Below are 26,090 nucleotides of genomic sequence, written 5' to 3'. Positions count from 1 at the left end.
AAACGTTGTCGACTGGAAGACGTAAAAATGTGCGTCCATGATCCACTTGCGCTGCTTCAGAACGAAGCGCTACTCGGGCCGCGACTCAAGGACGCGGGGCTTCGCTTTTCTCCCGCGAGCTTCCATCGAAGCAAGGTCCATAACTCTTTAATGAAATCATGTGGAACATTGCCAATACATGCCGAAAACTTCGTCATAAGAACAGAAAGAAAAATACGTCGAATGTAAGCAGTGGTTTGATGTAACAAACATGCCTGCATGGAGTGGACTAGTGAAGTACCATAGACATAGTGTTATACTTATAGACTGTAGTGTATACATGTAGCCCGGGCGGCTAGGCCTATCAAACTTTTACGGGTTTGACAAACATGTGACTGTATATGAGTGCATTGACTTTTGCACCCTCTTTGCAAATACTTTTTGAAGTGCTGGTATGTAAAAGGTAACCCGTTTTATCCTACCGGTCATACATGTACCAACATTTCCATGTAACATCGTCCCCTCCCTCCATTCCTCATTACTCTTATTTCTGTCTTTTCTACCCCTGTACCTGGTTGCCCTCTCAGACGCGTTTGTGCCGGCAAGATCTAATGATAGCAGTCGGACGAGCCCCGCATCTCATCAGCACCATGTACCAGTGTTCATGTGCACAAAATACATAATAATACAGTGGGTCTCCAGAATTTTTTTTACCAACTCCAGAAACCCCCCTTTCAAGACTCGGTGCACGCCACTGGTGAATCCATCCTCACACGTATTCGAAGAGTAAACTTTGTGGTCTCTCATCCAATACCAGCTTGATGAAATCAGGACAACAAGAACTGAATTGTACTACCTTTCTCCTCCACTCCATTGCGATATTCACTGTTCGTTCCATTATTCTTTGTAATGACATGTATCGTATCTATCAAGAACTGACCTTTCTGACGTGTGTGCGAGCAGGACCATTTTTGAAAAATTGCATGGGGAGGTGGGGTAGGTCACGGAAAAAACTTCATGATAAACACCATATTCAACATTCTACTTTTTATACCCACTCCCATCCGGGGCAAGGTGGCCCAAAAAAGTGAGATTCAAACCCACATGTGCACAACACATATTTTCAATAATACCCCATTTTTTTGAGGTAGGGGCACCCCCTGGCACATATTTTTATCCGCAAAAAAACCGGGCCAAAAATAATTTTCACCGCAAAAATGGGGTACTATTAGTACCCCATTTTTCAATAATACCCCATTTTTTGGGACCCGGGCGCCCCCTGGCCCAGAACCCGCTCGTCCCTTCCTACTCTTGTGTTAAATGATTTTTTGCGCACGCGCAAAAATATGTTAACACAGAAGGCGCATGCTCTGTTCCCAACAAACTCTCACACGCTCATTGTTCTCCGAAGTCCACTGTTCCTGACTTCAGTTCTTGCTTTGTCCGCATTGGCAGTGGATTTCTTTCTCAACCCACCCACCCACTCCACTATTGTCATCATCATGTTTCCTATTCTAGTTCTCTCCTGTCGGTATCCATTAGCATACCGGCCTACAATAACTACACCGATGCCGTCTACCGGCGAAACTCTGTAAATACATGGAGGGGAGTCAACCTTGCTTACCAGGCTCCTCATACGGCTCATTCAGCCTCTCACACTCAGACGGCTCACTCAGCCTCTCAATACGGCTCACTCAGCCTCCGCAGCCGGGCCCTGCCCGGCTGCCTCCATACGGCTCACTCAGCCTCCGCAGCAGGGCCCTGCCCAGCTGCCATACACACACATTCACACAGCTCTAAGCTGTCACTCACTCGGAGCCTGGCAAAGCAATTGACAAACCCTCCTATTCCCCAAACTGGTTGCTCGTTGTGTGAGTGCGGCATGCAGATGCTTGTGTTAACACAACATTGCACATTACTACGCAGTACACAGGCACTCACACCCTCAATAGCATTCCCCACAGTGAACACACAATGGTGTTGGGCAGGTGGTGTGATGCTGTGATGCAGCTTGCTTACCTTACGGCCCAAATGAACCCATTGTGGGTCTTGACCGGTAGTTACAAAGTCAGGGTGGTAGACCAAGTAGCCAGATCTATCCACTATCACACACCTAGTGGAGTGGTGTACACATGTATGCAAAAAGAGAGAGAGGCACGCAGTCAGTACTACTCGTAGTACACAAATAGCTGATCATACAACTGCTGCCGCATAGAAAGATCTACAGAGCTGTAATGTATTAGCAGAGCACACGCTGAACATGTATCACTAACTAGTTATACTGCTAGTCTATAGACTAGTCAGCAGCATGTTCTCTCTACAAAATCTCTTCATTCAGAGAGTGCTATCCCTCATGTCAGCACTGCAGAGATAGTACATGTATAATTACATGTTCATTAATCTACACTTGTATATTTAAAAAAAAAGTACTTCCAACACATGGATTCCACACAACACAATGAATAATTTCACCGGTGGGCGTACCTGTACGTATTGCGGCATTCCGGGTACACTTGTTCAATGGTCAAGCCGAGAAAGCCCATGGTAAAATCCACGCCCATCACAGCACCAACAGCTGGTACAGAGCTGAAGTCATACAATAAGAAAAAAAGTACATTGTATTGTATCCATAGAGTTGACTGCCAGGAATGGTTACAATAAAGAGAAGTTGAAAGTAGGGTCAACGTCCAGGACCAATGAGTAAAGACACAAGCTACAGTAACATTAGTTGCTAATTACTTGCAAAAGTACTCGATATCACGCGGGCAGAGCCAGAGAGCTCAGACCCAGCGAGTTTACGATGGCAAATTTTCACGGAACACTGTGGCTACACACCTACACCCACTGTTGAAGTTTGATTTCACGATGGTTTATATTGGCGTTATGCTTGCAAACATTAGGCAGTTTACAGTGGTACAGACAGATAGATCTATTGCTATAATAACAAAAAAAGATATTTCATTGGAACAGGACATTCATTTGTCCCAGTGAGCAGTCACACAATAATATCGACGCTGTACAAGCCACACTGCGATAGCAGTGCGTTGCACAAGTGACCAGGCAGCACACTCCCAGCTTACCGGTTGACTGATTGGTGAATACTCTGACTAAGTGTGGCAACATAACCAGCACCGAATGCATCAAGGTAGGGTGGTGACAGGGTTATATCTCCTGGGTTACTCAGGGCCCTTGTAAACCTGATGACAAGAAAGGACACAAGCAAGAAACATGGAAAATCCAGTTGATACCAGACGGAAGATGCAACTGAACTCATTGACACCTTCTGCACCATCACTTTTGATATCGGTAAAAAATTACAAAAAATGGTGATACGAGCAAGCAAGCAATGTTAGTGATACACAGCCTCTTGATGGTAGGTTCAGTGACAACGGGGAACACGTGTGATTTTGCAACCATGGCAAATCAACTACTTATTGAACAGTAATGTTACCCCCCCCCCCACACACACACACACAGACACACACTTGTTCTTGTTCTTGCTCACTGCCAAAACTGGTCACGTGGGTCTCCCCGGGAGAGGGGAGAGAGACTCAAAAGGAATCTTGGAAAGATGACTCAATTGGCCATTGAACCACCCAACGGCCGACACCCCCTGAAATCCCCAAACTAGGGTGGATTACACACACACACACACACACAGAGCAAAGAAAATGCCATGTGATTGTTGATCATGAAGCTACTGACTCACGAGTACAATCACTAGTACTCAGCTTACTGATGTGTGTGTCCACTGGACATGTACCTGTGCACAGGTAGTAAAGTGGACTTACCAGTCACGACGCAAGTGATCGTATGCGGTGGGCAGCTGTGTTCCTGGAATGATGCGGAACATGCCATCTATGCTACCAATATACCTGCAACGCATGGACACATACACACATGCACGCACACACACACACACACACACACACACACACACGCACATGCAACACATACACACACACACACATGCGACACATACACACACACGAGCATGTACACGCAAATGTGTCCATGCACACACACGAATAAAAGACAAGTGCTGTGGGTTATATCAATTTCATTTGTTGCCTGCTGCACTCATTTTAAGAGACGTAGCAAGTATTCTCAAGAAGCATCAGTGCAGCCATGACAAGATCAATCTTGGCTGCGCCTCGGTTTTTATGATCCATTAACTTCAGGCCTGTCTTACCGGGTATATAATTATAAAATTTATATGGGTTCGGCCTCGTTTTCTCTGTTCTGTGCTGCGCTGATGAGTCCACGAAGGACGAAACAGTTCTGTCCGCAGATTGAGTAATTTACAGTCAAACCTCTTTAGGACGAACACCAAGGGACTGACGGGATTTGTTCACAATAACGGGAGTTCTTCTTTTCCATATCTTATACCCAGTGAATACACAGTGATTTATCCAATAGAGTTACAAATACTAGTTCTTCTTAAGCGAAAGTTTGTTTTATCAGTGTTCTTCTTAACGAGGTTTCACTGTATATTGGATACATATTGTACAGTGCAGTGGGTTTTCAACTTTGCTCACCTTCACCCCTTCTTCACCTGCTCAACACATTGTTATTTAGAAACAATTCAATTGTGGGCTATCGACAGTCATAGAGATACTCACAGCACTCCCATCACTCCCAGCATTCCCAGCAGCCACAGCACTCCCAGCACACACAGCACTCACAGCAAAACCTACCTCCACACAACCGAGCGTGAGTACAGACCAGCCGCCGGGCTATTCCATAGTGCATCCAGCGCCGATGTCAAGCGAACCGAGTTGCGAATTGTATCCTGCAAAGCCCACACAAGACCGGCACATTCCCAAGGCTTGTCAACAACTATAGAAAGTGACCAATACGAGCCACCTGCTCCGTGCGCAGGCGCTAAACATCATTGAATGTTCAGGAAAAGCTACTGTAGCAGCATTCAATGTTACGCTACGCTATGTTGAGTGGGTACATAAATAAATTCTACAACATCACATACACTCATACCTCGGTTAGCCGGGCGACCTGGGACCGGGCACTGCCGGTAACTTTGATGTCCGTAACTCCGAATCACATACATGATGGGGAAAGGCCATAGATATGGGATATGTCACTATTTCCACAAAAAGTGACAAAAAGTAGTTATTTTTCCACTGAAACTCGCCCAAAAGGTGCCCGGTAGACGGAAGTGCCCGTAACTTCGGGGTCCAGATACCCGAGGTATGAGTGTACTCGTCCATGTACTCGTACTCTCCACCAGCAGACCCATGCATACTATGAGGTGTACAGATCTACTCATATCAGTGATATAACCAATGGTTGTACCTTGAAATAGGAGTTGGCACCATTGCCATCCAAGTAGCTCAGATAGCTGGAAACAGTCTGAGATGTCTCCGGCACGTTGAGATACTGCGACGGATTGAGGAATGCTTCTGGTGAAAATTTGACCGCACTCAGATCTGAACAATGCATCATGAGGAAACACAGTCAGTTAGATAAAACCTTGAAAGATGCAAGGAGACGAGGAAGAGATGTAAACACCTTTGATAACAGATTTGATGCATTCAAATTGCAAGACAAGCAGGCAGTGGTGACGTCCTCTAGCATATCAAATGTCAGTGCACCGTTGGCAAGTAGTTGTGATGTCAGTAAAGAAGGGGATCTTGACACCAAACAAACCTCTCACGGCAAGATGCCCAAACTGACTGCACCGTTGTCCGCGCACATTGAGGTCTAGTCGATGGTACAGAGTGTTCACTGAAAAGAGCAACAGATAGTCACACAAACATCAACAATCATAGAGTTTGAAAACTGTGCAATCGTTTGTAAGACTACCTGGTTCCAGCCACCACCTTCCTTGTCTGTAAGACCACTATTGTCTGGTGCAAAGCATGGGAACTGTCCACGGGTCACCCTGTTATCAGAGACAACCTGCATTCAAAGGTCACGATAGGCCGGTGCCATGGATGGTCGCTGAAAACTGGGTACCATCTGTACTGCTACTGTGATAGTAGCAGCCATTGGGACCAGCTAGTTATCTATGCCCTAACTAAACAGTAAACACTGCAGCAAAACTGGAAACAAATATGTGGTAGAACTGCAAACCAAACAGCGGGAAGAATGTAAACTATGAATACATGTATATCTGCATAATCGTCGAGCTAGCATGGGTTCACTGGTGCCACTACACAGCGGATAGTTATTAGCCTTACCTGAACTTCGGGCTTGGTTAATTAGAGCATCAACTTCATTGGAGGCATCGTGATTCAAAACCACACCAACAATGAACTCAGTTCCAGAAATCTGCACCAGCAAAGTGAATGAAAAGTTGAAAACATGGATGACAGGGATCAAAACAAGTCAACGGTAGAGCAGCATGTTGCAATTATACAGGCTGGTGGTACAAACACCATGTCCTATCATACGTATACTCAATATATTGTGTGTGTGTGTGTGTGTGTGTGTTTTTTTCTTCTACAAAATCCACATATCTCCAGACACTGGTGTGTGTGTGTGTGTGTGTGTGTGCGTGCGTGCGTGCGTGCGTGCGTGCGTGCGTGCGTGCGTGCGTGCGTGCGTGCGTGCGTGTGTGGTGCTCCATCTTATGTGTATCTCGGCGTCAGCAATGGGAGGAGAAAATCTCATCGGCAACGCTCCGTGCCCGCTGGGGTGACACTACACCGGTGTCAGACCTTGTTCTGCGTCGGCGGTTGGAATGGCTCGGGCACGTCGGGCACACCGGTGTAGTGTCACCCCAGCGCATGCCTGCAGACCGTGCTCCCGTCCAGATTCGCTCCATCTTATGTGTATCTCGGCGTCAGCAATGGGAGGAGAAAATCTCATCGGCAACGCTCCGTGCCCGCTGGGGTGACACTACACCGGTGTCAGACCTTGTTCGGCGTCGGCGGTTGGAATGGCTCGGGCACGTCGCGCGCATGCCTGCAGACCGTGCTCCCGTCCAGATTTTGTTTGGAAGGTTGAGTGGTCGTCGCCCTCCTTGTGGTCCCCGGCGGCGCTGGAAAGACGTTGTCCAAAGAGACATGAAGGCAGCTGGCGTGGATTCCTGGTTTCAGAATGCCCAAGACCGGCAGAACTGGAGGATGTTCCTTGCTGAGCCACCACCGCACACAGATGATTCGCCACCTTTGCGCTGCTTGCTGTGTGCCAGAGACTTCCGCCGCCGTAACGACATGGCCCGACACAAGTGCATTGCCCAGCGGAAGTTGCCTGTGTCACAACAGAAGGGTGCCAGGCAATGTATGAAGTGCATGCGGTGGTTGAGGAGCGCTGGAGGACTGGCTGTGCATCGCTGTCCTGTGTCCACGGATGTCCCCACTGTATCTATTCGCCATGAATCTGACTCTTTTCGATGTGATGTTTGTCGCCGCTCTTTCCGCTCCCGTTCTGGTTTGAGCCGTCATCACTGTGACCGTGCGAAACGGATGTCACGTGCAGCCAGGAACAACTGCCGTCATGAATGCGAGCATTGCGAAAGAGGGTTCTCAAGGCCACAGGACTTGCAACGCCATGCCAAATATTGTTGACTTTGCGATTTCTCTCTCTTCTCTTCTCTTTTCTTGTCGTTGTCTCCCGCTTCTGGGAGCGGCGTGGCCCGATAGGGTAGCTGTACATAGTAGTAGTAGTAGTAGTAGTAGTAGTAGTGTGTGGTGTGTGTGTGTGTGTGTGTGTATGTGTGTTTGTGTGTGTGTCGAGAGAGAGAGAGAGAGAGAGAGAGAGAGAGAGAGAGAGAGAGAGAGAGAGAGAGAGGGGGGGGGGGGAGGGGGGGGGGAGAGGAGAGACAGAGACAGAAACAGAGAGCGAGGGAACAGAGAGGCAAGGATTGACAACATAGGCTAGGTTGGCTTACCGGTTGCCAGTAATAAGATGACATCACTGATACACGCACTGTGCCTTCATATTGACTATTACCAATCATCTGAAATCGCGTTGCAGTGAAAGTGGCTGACCCTGTTGTACGGCTGATGCAGAGCAACAAGAGGAGGATGAGAGAACAAGTAAGAATACTGCCATTCACCCTGCTGTGACCAACTTTACTGGCATGCTTACATTCACCTTCTTATACTGAATGAGGACTGGTAGTGAAAGATATTCTCAACTAGAGTAGCCAGGTCACCGTTATTAAATTTTGTTAAATGAACAGAAAAGTAAAGTGTATATCTCATGATGTCACAAGCCCAAGGCTACCTGTACATGCATAGGGAATGTGTGGGAAAACACGTACTGCTTGTACTTGCATAGGGTATGCGTGAACCAACATGGACTGAATGTGCTTGCATAGAGAATGTCTGGGACAGCAGTGATACTACCTGTGTTGTCCCTGCCCTTTTGGCACGTGTGTGCCCCTTTTGGCACGTGCAGGTTGCGCATGCGTGCATGCTTATCGTGCGCATCCTGATTGTTTTGTGTGCCTTCTTCCTGAGACTCTCCTTGGAGTAAGACGAAAATAATCTGTCCTCTGAGTGTGGCGTGCGTGTGATGTAGAAGAGAGTAATCGGAAGGGCTATCGTGCGAGGGAATAGAACCCCCCGACGACAATTGGCGCCCAACGTGGGGCTCGAACCCACGACCCTGAGATTAAGAGTCTCATGCTCTACCGACTGAGGCGATCTAAACACGACAGCATCTGGAGAGATATCCATGAGCCCCCAGAAGGAGCACCTCCACCATTACTACTGCCAACCGAAGTCATCACCACAATGCTGCCTTCAGTGATACCGATATCACGAACACTACTGAGAAAGTCCTACATGGGCTATAGGTTCAAAAGAAGAACTCATTGTGTCTTTGTTGATGCACACGTGTGTTTATCAAGGGCAAGTCAATCATGACCTTTACCGGCGAGTACGGCAGTAAACACTTCTACTACTACAACTATAGCTAGCCCAGCAACAGATAGGCAACGAGGTGGCCGGTATTTTGTGGCTGCAACTCCACCTCTGGATTTCGTATGTGTTGTTGAAAAGGCCAAAGAGAAGGTGCCTGCATAGGGAATGCGTGGATTAGCAAAGAAACACTTACTTTCTCATCTGCATGTACACGTTGCTACGGAATGCAGCGTCCGGCTCTAGGAGCGTGATGTCTTGAAACAGAGGATCAGTGGACAGATCCACGGGCAGCGAAAGAAGAGGATGAAGGACAGCTTCACCTGCACACCAGGTATGTACAACATAGAGTCACACAGGGCATGGTGCAAGTAGTAAATTTATCACACAGTTTTATATATATATATATATATATATATATATAAGAGAGAGAGAGAGAGAGAGAGAGAGAGAGAGAGAGAGAGAGAGAGAGAGAGAGAGAGAGAGAGAGAGAGAGAGAGAGAGAGAGAGAGAGAAGAGAGAGAGAGAGAGAGAGAGAGAGAGAGAGGAGAGAGAGAGAGAGAGAGAGAGAGAGAGAGAGAGAGAGAGAGAGAGAGAGAGAGAGAGGGAGAGAGAGAGAGAGAGAGAGAGAGAGAGAGAGGAAGAGAAGAGAGAGAGAGAGAGAGAGAAGAGAGAGAGAGAGAGAGAGAGAGAGAGAGAGAGAGGAGAGAGAGAGAGAGAGAGAGAGGAGAGAGAGAGAGAGAGAGAGAGGAGAGAGAGAGAGAGAGAGAGAGAGAGAGAGAGAGAGAGAGAGAGAGGAAGAGAGAGAGAGAGACTGTGTCCCGTACTAAGTCAATACAACAGCACACCAACTGGGAAACTAGGGGTCCCAAGCAGTATCCTAATCAAGTTAGCTTTATCAACATCATCATCACTGTGTAGTTCCAAGGCCATTGGAACACCAAGGCCATTGGAACATCAGAGAGCAAAACATCAGAGAGCAAAACATCAGAGAGCAAAACATCAGAGAGCAAAACATGTGGATGAACATCAGAGAGCAAAACATGTGGATAGAAAAAAAAGCTACTGGGAAGCAGATGTACATGGATATCTCTTGATAAACCCATAGCACTGGCATAAAGTACAACTTCCCGCACCGCACCGCGCTACACCATACACACACACACACACACACACACACACACACATGCACGCATGCACACACACACACACACACACATGCTTACAAGCACAATGTGACGGACATACCATCATTGTTGATCATGAATGCATACTGGTGCTCAGCATCGGAGAAGTACGAGATATCACCGAAGAGGTCGGACACCGTGACATCGACACCGACAACACCAGCCAGCCGAAGATTGGTCGTTGGCCCAGCATAGACTGGTGCTGCCACGGTCAGAATGGCACCTGTACACCAAACAAACAGGGAAGCCGACGCATATATATGAGATAATTATATGATGTCCTGCCACTGGATACGCAAACACGTACATCGCAACCCACACCCACTCACCTACTCTTTGAGCTTGTGTTGGACAACCTTGAGACAACCATGCAAGTTACACTCACCATTATGCATGTAAACAAGAGCAGCGCATATTTATGAAACTCATCCTGTCAACCAAGCTTCACTCACCCAGGCCAAATGCATCGTAGTACGGCATTGTAATGGTAGTTGACGACGTGGAAACCTCAGTGGCAAAGAACGAATAGTACAGAGACAGGCTGCCGCGTAGGTTGTTGAAGTCAGCGATTTGCTGATATCTACCGACCTGCACAAGGAACAGTGCATGCAAGCATGATGGATATTACATCAGCTTAGCACACACTCCAAAGTACTAGTAGTCATAGTACTAACTGAAATATCATTCAGTGTCCATAGCATGGCTAGACTAGTGATATGACGAGGCAAGCATCCCAGAGTGTTGAAAAGAATGCAGAAAGGATGCTTGAGCCAGCACAACAAGAAAGGCTGTACTACAATAACTTGGAGAGGAAATCAAAGCGTGCGTGACTTACAGCTCCGCTAGATGGCAGCGAGAAGCCACTGCCATATCTCTGAGCAGCCATGTTAGATAGCAGAGTCGGATCGGAGATGGCTAACAAGCACAAAGCAAAGAACAGTTTTACTTCAAAGATAACTGCAGTCCAACCTCGTTAGGACGAACTTCAAGGGACTGAACAAGTTTGTTTGTCTTATCCGGAGTTCTTCTTATCCAGATCTGACAAAAATTGATATGCATATCATGTGGATTGCTTTTACGTGAAGGTGCATGCTGTGGCACATGTAGAGCATTCATAGCATAAGCCAGCAACAGGTAAGTACAATGTGCAATGAATTCATGACAGCATGTCCTCTGTCCTGTAACATGCTGTCAATTCGTTTTGCCCATACAAGAGGCCTCGACTATCAGAAAAAGCTACAGCCAGCGCACGCAAATGGACTGAAAGGTCGTACTACGCGCTGATTTTGCTCAAATCACGCTTGAAATTAGTTCATCTTCACGAAAGTTTGCCCTACAGGAGTTCATCGTAAACGAATAATTTTGACTTGATATGATGCCTGGCCAACCATAGGATTGGCCCTTGTTCGTACTAATGGAAAGTTCGCTTTATCAGTGTTCGTCCTAATGAGGTTTGACTGTACATCAATAGCCTAGTAGCAGTGTTTGAGTTCTGCCTGTGATATACAAGCAGCAGGCAAGGAGTAAATCCTGAACTTAGGCCATCCGTAAAATTTGAAAAATAAAAAAATCCGGATACTACTTGTAGCAGTTTTATTAGAGCACTCAAGAGTACAATGAATGCAGATATGGCCACACAATGTTTTAGAGTGAGCTCTACAACGTCGTTATGTTGTGTGGCCATGTCTGCATCGATTGTACTCTTGATTGCTCTAATTAAATTGCTCCACGCCGACTTTTCAGATACTAGTCTAGTAGTGGCCAAATTTAGGCTGCCCCCCTGTATCCCCCGCCGTCTACGACAGGGACTTCAAGTAGCAAAGAGGTTGAAGGAACTGCGTGGCCAACCCGAGGAAAGCGAAGGCCCGCACCATCCGGCACACACCTTTCCTCGCATGTTGACATACAAACCTGGAAAGTCAACTAAAACTATGTGTTGTTCAGGGCACCCCAAACAATGTCCTCTATGCTATGGCTAAGACTGTATCCCCCGCCGTCTACGACGGGGACTTCAACTTGTTCAAGTAGCGAAGAGGTGGAAGGAACTGCGTGGCCAAACCCAAGAAAAGCGAAGGTCCGCACAGTCAGGCACGCAACTTTCCTCGCATGTTGACATGTCAGGCACCTAAAAGCCAATATTATGATGAGATTTTTAAGAGGTTGAGATCGAACAAACACACAGCGATTCAATCACCACATGGCATCATGGTAGTGCAGTCTGTCGTTTTCGAAAAGAAGAAAAATTCCGCACGGTATTTTTACCCCTGCCTCCTTTTAGCAACAATCCGGATTTTTTTCTTTTTCAAAATTTACGGAAGGCCTCACGGTGAAAACTAACTCTAGTAATACAGTTGTACTAAAGTTATACAGAGAAGATTGGATAGCATGTGGAGCTTGCAAGGGAATGACAGGTTTAATTTTACTTCTGAAGTACGGCTGATTTCTGTTGCCTAAGTCTCGTAGCAAGTACTCGGTGAAGATCAGGATTAGTGACAGATCGCATACACATATACAGTCAACTTCGCCTATAACAACACTCGGCGGGGCATCAGAAAAGTGTCGTTAATCGCGAAGTGTCCTTATACCCAAAGTCTCATTATTTGTATTACAGTTGGATGGGACTTTCCTCTGGGCATGGAAATTCTGTCGTTATTCGCGAATTGCCGTTATATCCGCAGTCGTTATAAGCGAAGTTGACTGTAGTGAGTTTTGTGATCTCCTGATGGAGTGTCATCATACTCCATCCCCACTGGGCTAGCAATTCAGTATGGCATTACAAAAGATTTTGATATTTTTGTTTTACTCGCCAAACGCACAACCAACACACTTCTGGACTTACAGGGACCAAGTGCGTACGTCAACACAGTCACTGTGTACTGGAACTTGGCGGCCGCGATGCGCTGAGCAGGCAAGACCTGAAAGCCGTCCGATGGCGCACCGTCCGTCAAGAAAATGATTACTTTCTCTGCTAAAGAGGAGCCAGCACAGGGGGCGAAATAGTCAACAAAGCAAACAGCACGACGGAGCATGCACACTTTAATACTAGGCATGAAACAGTTAGCCGATTAACCGGTTATTCAACCGTTCAGAATAAATGAGCGTTTAACCGTTTGCACAATGGATACTCGTTTACGTTAACGCACTCTCCACATACAGGCATGCAACTGGCTCAGAACACATTGTTTTCTGTTTGGCATATCAGGGATATTGGGCGGAGCAGCTGGCGTACATGAGACAGACAGGTCGGCCTGCTCTGCGCAGGAGCTGTGACCTGGAGCACACAGAGTGTGAACGAGAGACGGTCGGCCTGCCGTGGGCAGGAGCTGCGACCGGTAGTGATTGAAATGAGCCAGCTGCGGAGATAGACTGCCCTCACCCGATATAAGTTTATTGACAAGAGTTGTACTGACACTGTGATTGAGGAAATTATGGTGACAGTGACGGAGAGATAGTGATCCCCAGTCGAATGGGGTTGGGAGGGAAGGGAAAATTGACAACTGACGGACAAACCAGTGAACAGTCAAGTCGTCGGAAAACAGAAGTGACAAAGGAGTTCTCTGCAAAGCAAGATTTGGAAAGCACACGTGGGAGAGTGGCGCGCACGCTGCGCATGCGCATGTCTAGCAATGACATCATAATCAGATGCATGATCATCAGACTAAGTATGAGTGGTAGATGTTCCATGTTCGTTAACAGGGCTTAGCGCACGTGCTAAACCACCATTTTCACTCTCCTCTGTACATAATATACGTAGCTGTTGCGGTACATTCTTGTCAGGGCAGGAGCCAACATTGTGAGTGTTGTACGCAATGGATGCATGACAAGGCGACTTAGCAGTTTTAGTCAACTTGAGCGGATAAAGATGAGAACATCTCAAAGCAGCTCCGAAACATTCAACAAGTCATAACCTGTACTCACTACATACGTTGTGGTGAGTGCTTTTTTGGTATTGAATGAGGTCACAAGATATGAACAATGGCACATGGAAGTAGGTTATGTGCCTTATAGGTTATAATCGTTTGGTTAACCGTTAAAAATACACAGGCGTCTAAATCCACAGGCTGCGTATAGTGCTCTCACCCACCCACCAACACACACACACACACACACACACACACACACACACACACACACACGCACGCACGCACACACCATTTGACCATTTGACGCCCATCGCCAGAGGCGATGATAGCGATGTTACAGCAGAAGCCATAGCAGCTTGTGCTGGGATTGCACCATTCAACAGCTTGCAAGGCTGAAGAATTGACCGCCACTATTCAGCCTGGTCTACACCATACAGCTATGAAGTGGCTTTTTCTGGCCAGTGAATCCCTGCTCTTTGGTCTTTTTTTTCATTTTTTTCCACGCACACACATCACACCGCATACTCCGGCATGCACTGGCTGTTGGTAACCACCCAGGAGAATGAAAAGAAAGTCAGGAGGAGTCTGAGAAAAGAAAGACGTGTGTGACCATAATCGTCGGGAATCGAACCCGCAACCTATCGATTGGAAATCGCTGCACATACCACTGCACCATATGGGGCACACGCACACGCACACACACACACACACACACACACACACACACACACACACACACACACACACACACACACACACACAGACTGACCTCTTCTCTCCGGCCGCAGTTCTGGCACATCGAGGCGCTCATAAGCAGCTTCAATAGCAGCTGCATATCTTGTTCCACCTGAAAGTAACCGCAACAGTGAGGAACAAAAACTGTCTGTCTCTGACCAAGGGTAGAACTTTCTTTAGGAGTTTTAAACATTCCTTAATTTTGGGATGAGAGGAGCTGATAAGGTTCGAACAGGGTTGCTAACGTGTACACTTTGTCATGAAATGAACCGCTTCATCTAGAGATACCCTCACCAATGACAGAAGTAAGGTCCTAACAAAACAGTACAGACGGAACCGGTCCGGTAGGTCAGGCCATGGTTGGGCCAACACTTTGGCTACCAACGAGTGTTTACTGCTGAAGTCATATGCAACCGCCATGTCATACACAAAGTATGAAAGATTATGGTATGGCTGAACCAAGCACAAGCTATTCTACTTCACTGCTTCCGCCGGCCCTGCAAAAAGGCTGAAATATGTCCTGTAACAAAACGGCTAGCAAAATGTTTTCGTTACTTAGTGCAAGTGAGGATATGACAAGGCATGCAGAGCAGATAGCTGCACTCTTTCGACTCTTTTGACATAGTACATGTAGATCCGATGCTGGTATTCATCGATATGCAGGAAACACGGGTCACTATTGCCGGGTAGAGCGTTCAAGGTGGCGCACTTTTTGCAACTCTTTGGCTTTCCAAATTCACAACGAAATACAGTCCTGCTTTGTGTACAGTACTTTCAAACAAGTTGATGAGGGGTCTAAAACTTGGGTCAAGGAGAGGAGGGGGTGAAGGCGTTTCTAGCCTTCAAAAGCAAAGTCAAGTATACAAAAGTTGTAGGTGTAAATACATCTTCGCTTTATAAGCTGCTTTTTGGCTTCAAGGCAAAGCCACTTTCGGCGTAGTGTGGAAGGGGCCTTACAAACACACAACACACATGCTCGTCTAGGCAGGAAGTGTAACATACCGTTTGCATTGAGACCATTGACCAGTCTAGTCAGAAGTCTAACGCTGTACGGAGATACCAGGCCTAGCTCAGAGTCAAAGCACCCTGCTTCGCTACTACTGCCACCGATGGACCCCACACTGCCAGAGAACGGCACAACAGTGACCTGCCACATGACAACAACAACAACAACAACAACAACAACAACAACAACAACAACAACAACAACAACAACAACAACAACAACAACAACAACAACAACAACAACAACAACAGCCGCAGCAGCAGCAGCAGCAGCAGCAGCAGCAGCAGCAGCAGCAACAACAACAACAACAACAACTCGTATTGGCGATGGTGCCATCGTGAGAATAAAGAATTCAAACATATTCAAACAACAACAACAATCGTGAGAATAAAGAATTCAAAAAATTCAAAAAACAACAACAACAACAACAACAACAACAACAACAACAATAACAACTCTTATTGGCGATGGTGCCATCGTGAGAATAAAGAATTCAAACAAACAAACAACAACAACAACAACAGCAACAACAACAACAACAACAACAACAACAACAACAACAACAACAACAACAACAACAACAGCAGCAGCAGCAACAGCAGCAACAGCAGCAGCACCACCAACAAAATCACCAAGAACGCCAGTGGTCACAGCGAGCATGTTTGGTATGTAAACATGTGAACACGGGAATACAGGCAATCGTAACTAGACGGTTCCAACCACCGTACACCATGTATTCACTTCTCAGTAATGTATTGTCGTATTAAATTAATAAAATTATAAAAGTACTATAAGCTTACTACCTTAACACAGACACAAACACAGACACAGACACAGACACACACACACACAAACACACATGCACACACCATTGACCATACTGACGCACATCGCCGGAAGCGATGATAGCGATGCTACAGCAGAAGCCATAGCAACTTGTGCTGGGATTGCACCATTCAACAGCTTGCAAGGCTGAAGAATTCACCGCCACTATTCAGCCTGGTCATACAGCTACGAAGTGGCTTTCTCTGGCCAGTGAATCCCTATTTTTTGGTCTTTATTCTTTTTTTTTCCCGCACACACATCACACCACATACTCCGGCATGCACTGGCTGTTTGTAACCACCCAGAATGAAAGAAAAGTCAACTGACACACACACACACACACACATGTGCACATGTACACACAAACATGCATACAGTGAAGTATACATAGTGCATGTCACGATGGGGTACGATCCTAGCCTAGGACGGAGACCAGGCGGAAACCAGGCGGAAACCAGGCAAGCTGAAACAACATTCAGAACTGAGCGAGCACACAGCTGTGTTCAAAGTAATACTCGCATGCTTACCCGATCTCTGTCTGATAGTGTGTTCAATATAGATGCGACGGCAACTTTAGCAAGGTCAAGACGACTTTGACCTCCAGAATTGGGTACAATATCGCCTACAGAGCACAGCCAAGAATGTGGCAAGACAATAATCGCGGACTCTCCTCACAATAGCAATTTCAATCGCAAGTACACAGTCAGTAGACAGTCAACTCATCCTCTACACGCACTATTTGAGAACAGCCGGTAGTTCAGACAGAGCCAACTTCTCACTGCAAGTTAACAACAGGCAGCCATAGGGAAGGCCACTGAGAATGCCATGAAATGAGGCGGGCTTCAAATGACCCTGACATGGGAGACTTCCTTGATTTAGGCCAATGCCTGTGTAGAATCCATAAATTCAATATACACATACAAATACAAAATACACAACATACTAATACATGGCCAGGCAAACACCTCACAACCAGAATGAGTTTTACTGGCAAGAGGACACGGGGACGTGCCCCCCCCCCCCCCCCCCCCCCCCAATACATGTACACTGTATCTTACCCATAGATCCACTAACATCCACTACAATGACCAGGTCCTTGGGTGTGGGCACTGCAGATGCCACATACCACGGTCTACATCAAAGAGGAGAAGAGCACACACACACACACACTCTCAAGTGCACAAACACACGCGCGCACCACACACACACACACACACACACACACGCATTCATTCCACTCCATTCCCTCAACTAGTGAATATTAAATCAAATACTGGCAGGTCATAGTTCCTTTGACTTGTGCGTTGCAGTCAATTTGCTGCACATGTACTGCGCCTGTCAAAGTATGGTACGACAACAGTGAACTAATCAAACACGTCCATTCCATAGAGAGAAGGGAACATGAGGTGGTATTATTGCTGTAACTTCACGCAAAGTGACCATCAGACAGCACAATGCGTGTGAGCACTCACATGGGTCACACAGAAAAACCACACTCATCCCTTACCTGAATCTTGGGTCATAATCGGAACAATCGGTGATATTGATGCCAGGGTACAGTGTTGCATAGCCTTCTTCTGATCCAAAGTATTGGAATCTTGCCTCCGGAACACGGTTCAGCTGTGCCTTTGCCTCGGCAGTGATTGTAGAGCTGATGGTGGACCGTGAGGATGATGCACTAGCACTGATACGATCACATCCATTGTCAAGGTTGACCTGGATCAACAGAACAGACACAAAATGACAACAATAACGACTTCTAGCTCACAGCGGTCACCGACACACCGCCAACACACATCCTACACACCAACACACTGCTGCAGAGTATACCATTGCAGTGAGGCAAACAGATCACAAAAAAACTACATGTAGGCGATTTTCTGTGCCGGATATTGGGGAAGGGAGAATGTGACTCATCCACCCCAGACTAATGTAAAGGACTAGAGCTACCCACGCCCTAGAAAGGTCTCGTGAATGTGTACAAGGTAACGTATCCATCTTCTGATACTCTGATATGGTCAACGTTTCTGAACACGTGTTAGTAGCATACCGTTTGATTGAAGCGAGCATCAAAGCTGACACTGTTCCGGGACAGCCTGCAGCACTCAGTCAGGGTGCTAGATGTCTGCCCGCCATTGTACGCATCACGCGCTCGTGAACGAAGCGAGGTGACTATGCTCAGGCGAGAGGTAAGACGTGACGCCACTTGAGTTGCAAGCTGAAGCCAAAGCACGCAACCACCACACAATAGAAATTAGGTAACCATTCCACCAGCTGGTAGCATGGCGCGCTGGCCCTCTCAAATGCATGTATGTACGTCAAGAGTACATGAAAACTGGAGTCCTAATATGCAGACTGTACCCCTTTCAGGGCCACACCAGTGAAGCTAACACAGGTGTTCCTGCACCCGCTATAGCTGGACCATGGCATGGCAGCACAGAGAAGCAAGGTGCTTACATTATTGGCAATAGTGGCACCATTCAGCGCAGGTGATGTGGACAGCTCCGCATTATTGTTATACAACTCCTGCATAGTCACAAGGCACACAAGAAGCAAGAAAAGCATGTAGTGGTTCGTACGTTCCGAAAGACAACCACCAGACAAGACGTGCCTGGTCACGTGGACATAGTCACCACCTAACAAGCCAGTTATTGGAGTGATAGATTTAGCGCTCCCTGCTTCAAGTGTTGGATATCCAGCGTGCTCAGATAACTGGCAACTAGATAATCATGAAAATCGGCACTTGATTCCACATGAATGCGTACAATTCGAGCTATGGAACCAAGAAATGATTTTAATTCGAAAAAAAAGACAACATTCTGGACAAGTCAATAGTCCCAATGCCTTGCTTTAGAACTTCAGGGTTGCGGATTCGAATCCACCCATCTTAAGAAAAAGGAAAATTCTTTCATGCACCTCCCTTCAGAGCTTCCAGATGGTCAGTACCCTGTGCGACACACTGAAGTAGGTGTTTTTCGTTGTGTTCCATACGTGTAGTGTGTTTTGAACTTCAAAATTCAAAAGTCTCGAAGTACATGCAAAGATGTAATCCGGATGATACCAGAGGTCGCGAATGTACCAGTGTACTTCCTACTACCTTATGCACCATTTCATCCCGCCACATACACATAATTGCCACCTCTTTTATCCCATATATGGATCAGCAGTATCAGCCATGACAAACTAGGGTACCAGGGTTCCTGTTGCAGGAGACCCAAAATGCACTCTATTTCTGCAAACTACCAGTAGTGTAGGGAAAACTGGAATGAGTTCCCATTTGCGATATACTGGCTTTGGCTGACAAGTTTGGCACAAAAAGTGGTATTAGTGCCGTGCTTGTCTTCTTGCAACACTCTTGGGTACATTAGCTATATTGGTATGGGTCCTGCGTACGACTCACGGCATACGCCAAAGACCCCATTTATGTACTTCTGAAGTAACAATACCAACATATTAGGAAATTAGAGGCCACATGCCTCGAACTGCTCTTTTCTCTCCGAAATGCAACACTTGCAAGCCAGATACGAAAGAAAAAATCATCAGTCACGCCACCGGGACTCGAACCAGGGACCTTGCTATTCGCGAGCAATGCTGTAACCAACTGAGCTACAGTATGACTCTTATCCACAGTGATGGCAAATCTATCCTTCTTCAATTTGAAATTGCAATTTGTGTTTGCTCTCAGTGGACATACTGTAATTTCACAAATTTTCGGTGTACTTTTATTTTCAGTTCTTTCGCTGCGTCTGTTTCATACCTAAAATTTCAATACACCGAACAAACACTAACACACATAATCCAATAGGGAACTGCTTCTCTGTACGTAAAATATCTGTTCACCTAACCTGACCTTTTGCCCCCATACCGAAAATATTGAGCACCTAAAATTTCTGAAAATAGAGTAGTTTGATGCGCTCCCCATGATATCAAGCGAATGGCTGAGGGCTCTCTTGAGTGGTGTGAGTTGCCAGTATGATGCAAGCCAGATATTGATCGAAGGATAGATTTGCCATCAGCTACGAGGTCAGTCGCATGAACAATTTGGCAGGCTAGGCGAATTTTGATGATACTGGCTGGTGTGTGTGTGTGTGTATGTGCGGGGGGGGGGGGGGGGGTGATCCCCGGTAGCCTAATGGGTAGGGCACTGTCCCAGTAACATAGGGGTGCGGGGTTTGAATCACCCTGCCCGTGCATCCTTCTTTTGTAACACAGGTACTAGAGTACAGTCGCCAAGAACCGATAACACCAATGTATCTATCGTTAATTTGTCGTTAGGGGCCGTCCGTATGTACTTACTAAGAGACGTCAAACAGGCATTTCTGGTGGGTGGGTTCGCCTGCAAAGCGTTTTTAAAAATACATTTCGGAGTGCATGCATACCATACCGCACATGTACATGATGTAGCACTGCTACAGCTAGTGCAGGTAGGCATTGGGACGCACTACACTGCACATGTCACGGCAGAGTTAGACCAGGTAGACATACATGTGACAGGGACACATACATGTACTCTGTACTCCCAGAAACGACTTGCGGGTGTGATTTGGTTCGTTATAAACGAAAACTGTTCGCTATAAAGGGTCAATTTTGTATGGGTTCAAACAGGGACGTGGACAAGGGTTCGCTATAATTATCACGAAATTCGCTATATGCGAGTTCGTTATAAGTGGAGTCGACTGTACTGTATATGTGTGCATAGTATGGCGTATATTATGAGTGGTATTATCTGCATTTTTGGGGGGCGTTTCTGGGGGTGGGTGGAAGAAACGCCTGTTAGACGTCTCTAAGTAAATACATGTATTTACGGACGGTCCCTTAATGATATCCGTTACTTTAAAGGGGCACTCCGGCTTCATTTTCGACGCCGAGTTTTCGATGCCAAGACGAAGGTAGGTGAAAGAGAAGACCCCTCGAACAAGAACGAGTCTCCAGAAGCGATCGAGTCGAGCAGGAAGACGACTTTTGAATTTCGCCGAGCGAGCGCTGATGACGTAATGAGGGATTAGCTTGCCAGTGGAAATGCATCTGCGCACATACATTTCACATACTTTTTGGCCAATTTTCAATCGAAGAGGAGGTTGTTTTCTATGTTCTCTCAACGTCGTGAGCGATCCCGTCTTCTATACCCTTCCAGGTACCCTGAAGGTCCTCCAGAGGAGAATTTATCTCCAGCAAAGCGTTGTTGATCCGCTAAATTCGTCTCGAGACATATTCACCCAGTGCAGTGCTGATAAATGTAGAATGTTGAATCTGTGATAATTGTTGACGATGGAGAGAAAGGCTGATAGCCGCTGTCGCAGGGAGAGTGAAGCTGCTGGAAGTAACAACAGGGAGCCCGTTTGTATCACCTGAACAACCAGACTTCAAAGCAGCTTGACCAAATCGGAGGGTGCCTCGTTGCTTATCGTGAATATTACACCGACATGAATTACTACAAGTACACTGGTGAGTTTTTATCTTGTTTTGTTCGTATGCTAGTACCCTGGCCTGGAGTTCTCGTTAGCAAATTCCTATTCCCTGGCGTTTTCTAAACATTCCGTGTAGTACTGAATACGTGATCAAGTATTCCGATTTGGGTAGATGTGGAATTTGGACATGTATTCTATAAAAAAATTCTATTTTCCCAATAGAGCGTTTGTAGTGAAATGGTTGCCCAAATACAACGAAATTGATTCTGCAGTTCTACAACTTGTACTGAAATCCAGTCAAAGTAAAAAGATTCTTACTGACAGTTGGGGTCAATGAAATCTGATCCAGGCATAACGAATAGTGACGCCTGCCACCCCGAGAACGAATGCCCATTTGGTGGGGGATACCTAAGTACTCGAAAGTGGTGCGTGTTTCAATGTGGCATGGAAGTTTTATAATATTATCTCTGGTCAATGCAACATACGATAGCCATCATGAATTGCAGGCCTCGAACGCAACTCAGACCAGAATTGGCAGTTCCCTAAGTTTATAATTCCATGGCCCCAGCTGTGGTTATAGAAGTTTGTTTGCACATTATTCTTATAGTCGATAGGTTTATACTGATGGCCACAAACAACGGCAGTTCAAACTTCACTGACGTGTTCATGAGCTGAGAGATTTCTCTCCACTATTTCTGCTGTGCATACAGGTCTGTCCAATATGCATTGACCGTATTGGGTATGGTATCTGCTCTGAGAAGGGAATCGCTGGAGCCACAGTCCAATTATACAGGCTTTCAAGAAACAGAGAGGATCCATCTTTCCAAGCTGATACCTGATGTGTACCGACAGAATTCTCACGAGATACCTTACGGACTACGTGTGGTGTGTACTTCATAGTACTCCTTCGACTACTATCTAGAATCAAGTCGACTGAAACCAGTTCAAACAACTCTGGCTTCAAACGAGCCGTCGATTAGACAAACAAAACATTCTCTCATATACTGGAGCACTCTGACAACTCACGACCTATTCCTAACGATTTCCACCGCTTATAAATATGTAGAGTGCTGATTGGAATGTGCTCACAATCTCAACAATTCAGTGCTATAATTATTTGAACAATGTGTTAGAAATTATTCCACTTTTCCTTCTATAAATGTTGTATCCACATATAATCCACAGTGCTCCAAAGTTTCAGAGTTCTCAGGGTATCAAACAAAATTATTTCAAATACAGTGAAATTGTTCGTGGACAGTATAGCGTAACTAATTTACTTGTAGTTCCCTGGTCCTTTTCTTTGCTATAAATTAATCCTTTGCTCTCTAGCCGCCTGCGAGTCCAACAGTGAAATTGTTAGTTCATATTTATAATGTGGGAGGGGGTTGAACATATTTTTTATATAAGGGACCTGCAACTGTAATACCACAGTACAGTAGCCGGCAAATATGTAGAAAACAGAAATGCATGTTCCCATCATTGTACATGGACGGGCGCAGCAGGCCGAAGCTATCAGCCAGAACAGGATTTACAATCACTTAGAGATACTTGAGCTATTCCAGTATTCTCCGTGAGCTGTCCCATTCCACAATGGTTCATGCCACCAATATTTCTGGTAGTATCCATGTGCATAGTTCCAAGACCATCTCGGATTCTTCAGCAATTTGTGCCACGGCAAAAGACAATGCTTGACTCCGTCACTGGGGCTGTCAAACTTCCCATCACAAATGAACTTCAATTTCTCATCTGTTTCAAGTATATGTACTGCCATGACTTGACCATGCTTCATCCACAGCTGGGCGAAGATTGTGGCGTTGAATTCCATAGCGCACCTTCTTGCTGACATGCAGGAGTATGTTGAGAGAAGTGAACATATTTTTACTACAAAACAACAGCCACTGAAGAGGATAGCAATAGCCTTGGGTGAATTTCCTGCAGGTACACGTTGTTGGTAGGTCTACTGGTCGGTCTCCATATCGTCAAGTTCAGAAATCACCTGTACTACACATCTTGTAGAAGGGACCCTGATCGAATAATTTTCTGGTCATAAAATTCACTAAACTGAGGGCGAGACAAATAGTCAGTACTCCCCGATTCGTCAAGCTGCTTTGAAGTCTGGATGCACATGTGATGCTAACAAGCTCCCCGTTGTTACTTCCAGCAGCTTCACTTTCCCTGCGACAGCGGCTATCAACCTCTCTCTCCATCGTCGACAATTATCACAGATTCAACATTCTACATTTATCAGCACTGCACTGGGTGAATATGTCTCGAGACGAATTTAGCGGATCAACAACGCTTTGCTGGAGATAAATTCTCCTCTGGAGGACCTTCAGGGTACCTGGAAGGGTATAGAAGACGGGATCGCTCACGACGTTGAGAGAACATAGAAAACAACCTCCTCTTCGATTGAAAATTGGCCAAAAAGTATGTGAAATGTATGTGCGCAGATGCATTTCCACTGGCAAGCTAATCCCTCATTACGTCATCAGCGCTCGCTCGGCGAAATTCAAAAGTCGTCTTCCTGCTCGACTCGATCGCTTCTGGAGACTCGTTCTTGTTCGAGGGGTCTTCTCTTTCACCTACCTTCGTCTTGGCATCGAAAACTCGGCGTCGAAAATGAAGCCGGAGTGCCCCTTTAATAGCTATAAATTTAACTTATTTTGCATTATTTTCAGTACCCACTTTTTTCTACTGGCTGCCCACTTTTTTTCTACTTGATGCAATTCAGATTTCAATGTTGGAAGTTTAGAGTTGGAAATCTGCAGTTACTGGATCAGGAATACCTAAATCGGTGAACTTGCACAAGGCTAGAAATAGCAGATATACTTCGAACAGTACCTGCATTGCCTGCACGGAAAGAGCAGATGTAGAAAATGTCCTCAGCCTCTGCTGCATTTGGCTTGAAGAGATTGTTGAAAATGTTTGTCCCAGTGTAACTTGTGTGCTGCACAACAGCTGCAGGCCCAGCAAGCTGCAGACTATGATGAGATATGAACGCCACATGGCTGATGCCGCACAGGAAGCCAGAAGAACGTCAAGCCTGACTAGGCGAGCTTAGAAAATACTGGAACGCAGGCTACTGCAGAGCCTGGTGATTCTTGGTCTGCACACCAAGACTCAAGACTTGATGTGCACTTTCATCTGCTGTTGTTCAAGTAATTATTTCAAAAATTCGCTGCTCAAGCTTGCAAGGCAAGAGCTTGAAGAGGCACACCGTGTTACACGTACGTGCACCGTGAAATCGGAGTGCACCGAGCATGCGGGCTAGGCTGCGTCCGCGGATCCGGTTCGGCCCACAGATATATCAAGCTTCCTAGCAGCTACTGCTTGTTGATTCTGCCTTTCTGGTAGTCCACACAGACCACAGAGGGATGGCTCAGGCTCAACTGTCTTTGTAAAACAGTTACTTGTCTGAAGTCACATTCAGCAAGTGGGCGTGAAAGAAGAAAATGAAGAACACGTAGACTGGTCTACACGGCTATCTACTGACTTCTGAACACCGGGCAGTCGTGTTTCGATGCCGACAGAATAACTCAGTGATGTGTTATAATGATTATGTAGACAGTACTACTAGGTACTACTACTAGTAGTAGATCTACAGAGCTAGCTAGAAGTAGAAGGTCTAAAAAACAGTAGTGAGCGTCGGCGGCGTGCAGTGAAGTCATCACAAGACACCAAAATTAGGAAGCTACAACTACCGTGTGTAGAGCGCCCACTATCGCTTTTATACCATGTACATGATTGTGGTTGGTGCATACTCGTAGTCGTACCATCGTACTGGAATCTGGTCTTTGGTCAGTTTGGAGCAGGGAGTTTTTACGACTCCCTGGTTTGGAGACAACAGATTTATGCCATTACATAATCGTCATTACAGCATTATTAATTTTTTGTTTCGGTGAACTGCGTGTTACCGACTGTCTTTGTGGCAGAATGTATGTGTTTCAGTAATCATTATTCTGCTGACTGTACGAATAAATCTACCAACGGATATCGGAATGGATAATTCATGAACGGAGAGGGAATAATCTTTCATGCCTGAAAAAAATCCAGCGTCCAGCATTGTCGGTAGACTAGACAGGAGCAGGCTTTGCTGGCGACAGCCAAAAAACTGCATTCACTGAGCCAGTTACAGCACCCAACCATTCAGACACCGTCGTCTGTTCCCTAGCTAGCCCCTGGCCTAGGCCTAGCCCTCTTACTGGTTACTACTCAGTACTACACTAGTGCGCTGTGCTGGGCCAGGATCCAGTCCC

General features: G+C 46.2%; 1 protein-coding gene across 3 annotated transcripts in view; it reads right to left on the bottom strand.

Annotated features, from left to right (window-relative positions):
• Positions 1-25,491, bottom strand: part of LOC135823263 (VWFA and cache domain-containing protein 1-like) — a 51,475-nt gene extending 25,984 nt beyond the window's left edge. The window contains exons 1-22 of one of the 3 annotated variants that reach the window (XM_065336113.1): positions 24,676-25,491; positions 18,884-18,952; positions 18,477-18,644; positions 17,934-18,142; positions 17,485-17,558; positions 16,954-17,048; positions 15,598-15,742; positions 14,630-14,707; positions 12,837-12,965; positions 10,833-10,912; positions 10,450-10,585; positions 10,059-10,220; positions 9,007-9,133; positions 7,835-7,946; positions 6,180-6,270; positions 5,647-5,724; positions 5,293-5,426; positions 4,677-4,771; positions 3,771-3,854; positions 3,060-3,176; positions 2,464-2,565; positions 1,999-2,092 (exon numbers count right to left, since the gene is read on the bottom strand). In XM_065336113.1, the coding sequence (XP_065192185.1) occupies positions 1,999-2,092; positions 2,464-2,565; positions 3,060-3,176; positions 3,771-3,854; positions 4,677-4,771; positions 5,293-5,426; positions 5,647-5,724; positions 6,180-6,270; positions 7,835-7,946; positions 9,007-9,133; positions 10,059-10,220; positions 10,450-10,585; positions 10,833-10,912; positions 12,837-12,965; positions 14,630-14,707; positions 15,598-15,742; positions 16,954-17,048; positions 17,485-17,558; positions 17,934-18,142; positions 18,477-18,644; positions 18,884-18,952; positions 24,676-24,840 (2,544 nt within the window). In that variant the 5' untranslated portion in view covers positions 24,841-25,491. The remainder of the gene's footprint in view (positions 1-1,998; positions 2,093-2,463; positions 2,566-3,059; positions 3,177-3,770; positions 3,855-4,676; positions 4,772-5,292; positions 5,427-5,646; positions 5,725-6,179; positions 6,271-7,834; positions 7,947-9,006; positions 9,134-10,058; positions 10,221-10,449; positions 10,586-10,832; positions 10,913-12,836; positions 12,966-14,629; positions 14,708-15,597; positions 15,743-16,953; positions 17,049-17,484; positions 17,559-17,933; positions 18,143-18,476; positions 18,645-18,883; positions 18,953-24,675) is intronic. The other 2 variants (XM_065336112.1, XM_065336111.1) reach the window with 2 other exon arrangements.
• Positions 25,492-26,090: the final 599 nt, after the last annotated feature.

The sequence above is a fragment of the Sycon ciliatum genome, chromosome 8 (assembly GCF_964019385.1).
Source record: "Sycon ciliatum chromosome 8, ocSycCili1.1, whole genome shotgun sequence".
Classification (NCBI taxonomy): Eukaryota; Metazoa; Porifera; class Calcarea; order Leucosolenida; family Sycettidae; genus Sycon; species Sycon ciliatum.
Note: the sequence above shows the minus strand (reverse complement) of the source record. Positions and strands in the feature narration are given on the sequence as shown.